Here is an 8,806-nt window from a genome sequence, read left to right on the forward strand (position 1 = left end):
CATTTTTTGATTTTTTAGTTAAAAAATTAGAGAAAAAAATATGTATGTTTGGAATAATTTTTTAACTTTTTACGAAAATATTATAGTAAAATCAAAATAAGTATTTTATCCTTTTGACTTTTTGATTTTTTGAGTAGTTAAATTCAAAGGGCAAAATAATAATTTTACCCTAGTAGCTTCCCCCACAAGCTATCCTTAAATAATATAGACTTTTTAACTTTTTTTAGTAACTTTTTAAATTTTAAATTTTTTTTAGTTTGTCCCAAACAAAGTCTTAGGGGTTGTTTGGGATGGCCTAAATAAGTATACTTTTTATCTTTTTACGAAAAGATACGCAGAAAAATAGAGAGATGATATGATGAAAAAAAGATAAAAAGATAAAAAGATAGATTATTTTGGGTATGCCAAACTTAACCTTAAGGTTGAATAGCAATGGCCACAGTTATAATTATCTCTGATTGACACACGCTCGGCAGTGTACAAGTACGACCACGTAATAAATAGTATGATTGGTAAATAAGGTAAAATATTAATTATTTATATTAAGTAATTGAATAATATAAGGGCCATAATATATAATAATTGATAAAAAAAATATGATCATATAATATTCCGAAATTATTGTATAATTTTCCCACACATGGATAAAATTTGCCGAAATAGAGAATCCCCTCTCCTCCATCGCCTCCTCTATTACCAAGTTACAATTCCCATCAACCTCTCCTTCCCACAGAATAATCTCCCTCTCCCTCTCCCTCTCCCTCTCTCTCTCTCTCTCTCTCTCTCTCTGATATTAGCATATATATGTCTGTTCTTCTTCTTGTTTTCTGGGTGATGGGTATGAGCTCCCCATACTTCCATATTTTCACATCACCATAGTCTTCTTCACCGGCTTCTTCCGTCATAAACTCTTCTAGATAGATAGGTAGATAGATCAGTCTGAATTGAACCCATTAACTCTGTTTTCTTTATACTCTGCAAAAATAAAGTGAAGAAGCTGCTACTAACTAGTATGGAGGGTGGGAGGGTCTATGGAGGTTCCAACATGACCGTTACACACCAAAACAACAGCCTTCCTTGTTCTTCCCAGGTTCTCGAGTCTCTCTGGATTTCCAACTCTCCCCCTTCTTTTCATGGTAATTTTCCGTTACACCCCCTGCTTTTTCTTTTTCTTTTTCCTTTTTTTTTTCTTTTTGTATACAGTTTGGTCCTCTGTTTCTTCTTGTTCCCCCACTTTTCTAGAAAGTGTTGGCGTTCCTTTTTTTTTTTTTTTTTTTTCTTCTTGTTTATCAGTGATTTCTTTCTGTTGATGGGTTTTTTCTAGCTTGCCACAAGATTGATTCATTTCAATTTTGTTTGTGGGTTTTAAAGTATCTCTTCTTGTAGTCATCTCTGTTATGTTCTTAAATGTTTTCAATTTTTTTTTTTTTAATTTATAAGAATAATTGTAGACCTCAATTTGTCTGTCATGTCAGAGTATTTTGTATTACAATTTTTTTTTTTAAATGATTATTAAGAAGGAAGGGAGAGATAGTGTAGTTTCCACTTTCTTATTATTATGGGAATCTCTTTTACTAAGAACCACAGGTATGGCACGACTATTACTATTAGTATGATACAAGTGTAAAATTTTAAAAAATAATATACAAATATGACTTTGGTATATTTGTAAAAAAAAAAAAAAGGAAATTTAGTAAATGAAATTTTATCTCTATAGTTTAAGAAAATATTATTTCGATTAAAGTATGGTACAGCTTGGGTATATATAGATACGTCTACATACGTTAAAAATAGAAGAAAAAATTTAAATACGTATTTCGTGTACTTGATACGTATGCAGAAATACTATATGAAATATCATATGTCGGTCAATACCCAGTACGGGTACAATATATTTGTCGAAGTACTCATACTTCATATATCTTTCATTAATTTTTTTTATATACATGATTATTTTTCAATTTCCCAACAATCTTTTTTTTATGTAATTTTCTACTTGATTTGATTTGATATTGCTCGGGAGTGTAGTACATCAACAGTAGTAGCACATGATCAATGAATTGTTAATTCACAAGAGGACCCCCCCCTTGGATAATGAAGCATTTAGTGTGATTTGGACAATACTAGTGAATTTTCTCAGTTAACTTGACAAATATATCATATGGTATATATTATCAATTTGAATCCATCTTATGCATAGGTGAGTCTCTCTCATGTTCAACATCCATGGTTGGAAACCCAACAGACAGGCAATTTTCCCCACCCCTTGACAAGGAAGAACATGGCAATGAAGACCACTACGATGCTTGCTTTAATCAACCGGAGAAGAAAAGGCGACTCGCAGCCGATCAAGTTCAGTTTCTTGAGAAAAATTTTGAAGTGGAAAACAAGCTTGAACCGGAGAGGAAGGCGCAGATTGCCACGGAATTAGGGCTGCAGCCAAGGCAAGTTGCAATTTGGTTCCAAAACCGGCGAGCCCGGTCCAAGACCAAGCAGCTTGAGAAAGACTATGATTCTTTGAAGGCAAGCTATGATAGGCTCACGAATGACTATGAATGCCTCCTCAAGGAGAAAGAAAGATTGCGAAATGAGGTAATCTTTGTGATAGTAGAATAAATTATAACAGTAGTCTTTATATTTTGTCTGTTAAATTATTTTAGTTTTTATATTCTTAATTTGCTCATTTTTTATAATTAATTTTGAATTTTGTGTTGATTTGATCTAATCGAAGAGATCAATAAAGATTTTTTACCGAAATCATCAGTTTATTGAGGTTAAAGTTTCATTTGGCAATCTCTTATAAGCCAACTTATTGGGTGAAAAACCCATTTTGCTAGTTCATTTGGTATATTCATTTTTTTTCTTCCCAAAAAGCCAATACATTAGAAAAGTCAATTTTTTTTTTTTTTTAAATATTAGCTTTTCTATTGGCCTATTTTCTTCTAATAAACTATTTGTTTAGCTAATTTTCAAAACAGCAATACCAGGTATCATGAAAAATCTTTCATAAAAATAATTATAAAAACTTTGTGACCCTTGGATTACACTTAGAATAAAACACCACACACTAATCAAGATAATCTAAGGATCATAAATTTTTCTTGATCATTTTTATGAAAAAAATTTCATGATCCATAACTTTTTCCTTTTCAAAAAGCTTAGTTAAACAAATTTACAATTATACCCTTAAAAGCAATACACATATTGCTTATGTGTGTGTAATTTTTATAATAAAATATTAACAGTTATAATTAATTGGATTAAATTGAAAAAAAATATTATAAATTCATTAAAAAAAATGAATCAATTAAAATTGCAAGGAAAAAATAAAAAATAAAAACTAAATTATAGAAACTTTTGCCCTTATTGTTATGCATACTTCCTCACCAAATTGTTCAAATTTTCCTCGTGAATAGGTTCGCTTTCTCAGTGACAAACTACTCACCGGACAAAAAGAGAACACAAATCCAACAGTTGCAGAGCCTCAGAAACATATCATCTCCAATGCTGATTCTGAAAACAAAGCCAAGGCAGCAATGGTGGTCTGTGAGTGTAAGCAGGAAGAAGCAAGTTCAGCTAAAAGTGATGTTTTCGACTCCGACAGCCCACATTGCACCGATGGGAACCATTCTTCTATTTTAGAGCCTGCAGACTCTTCCAATGTTTTTGGAGGAGCCGAGCAATCGGATTTCTCGCAAGACGATGAACAAGATGAACTCACCAGGAGCCTTTTGCCCCCTCCATGCTTTCCTAAGTTGGAAGTTGGTGGGTGTTACAATGACACCCCTGCAAGTTCTTGTAACTGGAATTTCTCAGTTGAAGGACAGCCTTCTTGGTTGTGGCATTACTGAATTTAGTTTTATTCAGGGCTTTGGATTTTAGATCTCTTAGTTAGTAATGCAATGTTAAGTATTTTGTTGTAATTAATGTTTGAATGCAATAAATAAAAAAATAAAAAAAAAATTAATAACAATCAATATTAGCCCTTTTATTTTGGCACTTTTGCTGTTAGAAGTATGAAATAAAAAGCCTTCATGTTGTGAACATGCTAGAACTTTCAGGTTCAAATCTGAATAAAGCATGTTGTGCTGCATTCTATTGTTTTCATGATGGTGGATTGGTTTTGCTTACAAGAGAGCAGAAGGTCTACAAACCAAGAAAATTTCCACCTTAGATGTGAAGTTCTAGGAAATTTCTGGGTAATTTTCTGGAAATGTTGTTTCGTCATTTGAATCCGTGACAATCATGTTACAAGCATATAATTAAGGATAAACTTAAAACAGGAAAATTACAGCATATTAAGAACATGTAATTAAAGATAGACTTAAACAGGAAAAGAGGGGGTCATCATCTCTTCTACGATTTCAAAGAATCCATTTTACTATAGTATGAATAGCTATTAATTACTTTTAAATTATACAAGTTTATTCTCCAAGTATTTAAAAAATATAAAGTAGGCGCTCCTTTATATTTATGAAATATGGCAATTAAAGTATAAAATTACAAAAAATTGGGTAAGATATAACAAATATATATATAGTGTTGATTATAAGCTTTAACTTGTAAAGAAGAGAAAGTAGATGAGATAACAAGTTACTTGATTAGATTCAATAAAAAGACATGGGAAATGCTTTATCACAAAATTATATAAATTTTTACAAATTTATATAAATGATCTCACAAAAATATATATATTGAATACAAATTCGTATAAGTTTGTGAAAACTTACGTGATTATTCGAATTTGTATTCGACTTACGTATTTTTGTAAGATCACTTATATAAATTCGTGAAAACTTACATAATGTTGTGATAGAGTTACAACATTAAACATCAAAATTTTTTCCCAAAAGGGCATTAGTTGGAGTTTAATTTCGACTGTATCATAAATAAGAGTAATGTTAGGGATCATGAAAAAAATATCATGAAGATGATCATGAAAGATTCTTCACATTTAGATTACCCATACAATAAAACACCACATACTAATCAAGGGATGAAAAATCTTCATGATGAATTTCATGATATATTTTTCATAATCCCTAACATTATTGCATAAATAATACTTGGATAAATTACCCACAGGTCTTAATAGTTAAGTTTAATTCTCATTAAGTCCTATCAATTTGTTGTTGAAAGTTGGCTTAGCAAAATTGTCACTGAAACAGATTTTTTGTGATGCTTTTTTAACATGTTAAAAAACTGGTAATTAGTGAGTTTTTGTAACGATTTTTTTAAACTATCGCTAAAAATAAAAAGATAGTGATGTTTTTCTATGATTTTTTTTTAAAATGTCGCTAACACTTACAATTAGGGACGTTATTTTAACAGTGTTTGATAAAAAAGTATTACTAATTATCACATGACCGATTGAATAATAAGTCTATCTCGTTTGATAACTTTCAATTTTAGCCAAAAAATCACTATCAGTTATTATATCATTCTCTCTATTTTTCTATACATCTTTTCATAAAAATTCAAAAAGTTAGCATGCTCCCAAACAAACTATCAGGACCTGCACGTAAGGCTCCCTAAATACTTTTTAATGATATTTAAGAGCATGAAGCATAGTTCACAATGTCACATTTTAGTACTCCCTTGGTCCCAAACTAATAGTCTCTTTTGCAGAATCTAAATTTTTTTAGTAGCACAATTATTACTTGTTTAAATTATTCTAAACAACTCATAACTTTCCAAAACTACCATTTGATTTAAATATTTTTTTTTAGAAATATCAATTATCATAATTATATTATATATATATATATATAGATGTTGATGAATTTAAAAGAAGGATAAAATAAAAAATTCATATTATTTTAGTTCGTAAGTTTTGCAAATAAACTAATATTTTGAGACAATAAAAAATAGAATAAGGGACATTTTGGAACAACGGAGTAGATAAAATGTCCCATGGTTGTTATTTTTTTGGGAACGCAACATGGATTTTTAAAAAAAAAAATGTTTACTTATATGTTTTTATCTTATTTTTCATATTTTCTTAATAAAAAATTGATATTGTATTTCATACTCTATTTAAAAAAATAAAAATAAATAGTGTATATGTTTGGCTCTTATATTAGAATCGTATGTCCATCTATGATGCGACCCCCACAAAAATGATAATCCAATTATGAGAAAAAGAAATTTTGGTTCCAAAGGAAGGATTGTCGTAATCCTTATGCTTCTAATATGTGAACCAACACCCAACACAATTCCCTAAAATAGGTAAAATGTTATCCAGTAAAAAAATTTAGTTCATTCCTTTAATTTTTGTAACTATTCTTTTTATAAAAAGGCCAAAAAAAAAAAAATTATTAAAAAGACCAATTTCCAACCAACCCAGAAATTTAACTTTTTGTGCTTGAATAGTTGAACTTCTGTGGCAGAAAACAGAGCATTATGGGTGTGTTTGGTCCAAGGATTAGGAGAGATTATTTCCTATTCGGATTGTTTATTTAATGGAAAGGAATGTGCATCGTTTGGTGTTCATTTTAGTCCATCGAACCTAGAGTTCGACCGGACTTCATATCCCTTATATGAGGGACTAAACAAACTTAGAAGGAGGTGGGATTATTTCTATAGAATTGGTATCACATGGGACTAATGTGTGAAATATTCATTTTACCTTCATGCTATTACTTAGTAAACAATTGAAAAATGATAAAATAGTCTTTTTAATATTTATAAATTATTTTTTTAGTATTGTTAATTTAAAATTATATATTGAATAAAAAATATAAATTATAAATTTAATTTAATTAAAAATAATAAATTAAAAATTATGGCCTTATAAATTAAAAAAATTTATTGTTCTTAAATTATAAATTATAAATTATAGATTATAAATTTAAAATTATGTATTAAATAAAAAATATAAATTATAAATTATAACGATAAAAAGTCTTTTAAACATTTATCATTATTCAGTCTATGCAACCAAACATTAGATTTATTAAAAATAATCATTTTCAGATATCTAATCTTATAAGAAAATAAACACGAGAAATATATCTAATCTAATTGAATAGTTTGAGAAATTCATATCTTAAAATTCATATCTAATGAATTTTAATCTCCTTATTCAGTCCATTCAATCTAGGGGTGGGCGCGGATCGGTTGCGGTCACGGAACCTCCAATCCGCCATCCGTCCGCCAGATTGGCGGATTGAAGAAAATCAATCTGCATCCGTCCGCCAATCCGGCGGATGTGGATTGAGCGGATTGGCGGTTTGGCGGTTTGGCGGATGGATGCGAATCGGTTTGGCGGTTTAAAATTTTATAAATTTTCAACATAATTCAACTTGTGCACTTCCTCAAAAAAAAAAAAAAAAAGTATTACAGTCATTGACTTAAAAAGTATTACAATCACTGTATGCCTTATTCAAAGAAAGAAAGTTTGAAACTTTAGAACATCACGATCACTGCATGCCTTATCCACATATTATAATCACAGCATGATTCATCCACATAAAGTATTACAATCTGTGATTCTTAAAATATAATAACAATTTAAACCACTAAAACCATGAACAAAGCAGTATCTACATATGTTTTTGAAAATAAAAACCAACCAGCATATATCATATATTCTATTTATTATTTTTAGAGTTAGATTTAAAAGCTAAAAAATATAGATGAATAATACGTTCATTTTTTTCAATTCAAAAAATATATTTAAGTTGAAAACTTTTTTTCAACAGAATATTTAAACTCTTTTTCAATTGAAAACACAAACATAATATTTAAACAAATTGAAAATACAAAGTCTTATAAATTACTAGGGTGCTCGCGATTTGGCGGTTTGGCGGTTCGGTTGCGGCCACAAAATCTCAAATCCGCCATCCGTCCGCCAAATTGGCGGATTGGAAAATCAATCCGCAACCGTCCGCTCATCATCACGCATCCGTCCAAAATGCGGCGGATCGGTTCGGTTCGGTCGGTTTTGACGGATCGGTATATCCGCTGCTCACCCCTAATTCAATCCGTCTAATCAAACAAATCCCCCATAGGCTAATAGATGACAGCTCAGTTTGAAACCTGCAAAGCTATAGGGGAAAAGTAGGGAGGGGGTTACCATTAAAGTCAATTTTTTTGAATGGTTTATTTCAACATGTTCTTCAATTGGCAATTACTTTTACTTTAATGTACCTGCTATGAATGTTGACATTTTGTCCTTTAAATTTGAAAAAACAAAATTTAGGATTGGTTTTGTTTTTTGAATTTTAATTTTTTAATTATTTTATTTTGATAATTTTGTTTGGGATATGTTTTTTAATTTCCCAAATTTTGTCAAAAAAAAAATAACAATAATAATTATAGTTTGAATGTGACATTTTATCTTATTGAATTAAAAAATTTGTTTTATTTTTTTTTTACTCTTTTAACCAAAAAGCCCAATTTTAATTTTTACCAGACAAAAACTTAAAATAAATGCATTTTTAACTTTTTATAAAATATGAATTAAATATGAGTTAGATTTAAAGTGATATAATAGAGAGACGATTTGACTTAAGTAAGATAATAAATTCTTAACTTTTTTAAATTATGACAAATAAAACTTTATTATTAGTGCGATGATACTAGTCTCGATTGGTAAAGCAAAAAAAAAATTATATATAGTTTATTAGCTTATTTCACTTAATTTAACTTATATCACCTTTTGCACGTTTTTTAAAAAAAATAAAAAAATAAAAAATAAAAATTCATTTCTCAAAATAAGTCTAAAGGAGTATGTGGTACAATGTATGGAATTACTTAGGTGTCGTTTAGTAACATTTACGTTTTTAATTTTCTATTTATATTT

General features: G+C 29.3%; 1 protein-coding gene across 2 annotated transcripts; it reads left to right on the top strand.

Annotated features, from left to right (window-relative positions):
- The first annotated feature begins 602 nt into the window (after nt 1-602).
- On the top strand, nt 603-3,973 carry LOC114283348 (uncharacterized). 2 transcript variants are annotated; one of them, XM_028226158.2, is made up of 3 exons: nt 603-1,136; nt 2,201-2,592; nt 3,417-3,973. In XM_028226158.2, the coding sequence occupies exons 1-3, from the start codon at nt 1,013-1,015 to the stop codon at nt 3,849-3,851; spliced, it is 951 nt and encodes a 316-aa protein (XP_028081959.2). In that variant the 5' UTR covers nt 603-1,012; the 3' UTR covers nt 3,852-3,973. The 2 variants fall into 2 exon arrangements, with proteins under 2 accessions (XP_028081959.2, XP_082750568.1); XM_082894442.1 differs by having other exon boundaries at nt 674-1,136; nt 2,246-2,592.
- The last annotated feature ends 4,833 nt before the right edge of the window (nt 3,974-8,806 follow it).

The sequence above is a fragment of the Camellia sinensis genome, chromosome 11 (genome assembly GCF_055761805.1).
Source record: "Camellia sinensis isolate YWXY chromosome 11, ASM5576180v1, whole genome shotgun sequence".
Lineage (NCBI taxonomy): Eukaryota > Viridiplantae > Streptophyta > Magnoliopsida > Ericales > Theaceae > Camellia > Camellia sinensis.

Bases quoted from the DNA above. Each gene is read 5' to 3' on its own strand.
- LOC114283348 (XM_028226158.2), top strand. From the start codon at position 1,013: ATGGAGGGTGGGAGGGTCTATGGAGGTTCCAACATGACCGTTACACAC. The intron at 1,137-2,200 runs GTAATTTTCCGT...TCTTATGCATAG, and splicing joins CTCTCCCCCTTCTTTTCATG to GTGAGTCTCTCTCATGTTCA. The intron at 2,593-3,416 runs GTAATCTTTGTG...CCTCGTGAATAG, and splicing joins AAGAAAGATTGCGAAATGAG to GTTCGCTTTCTCAGTGACAA.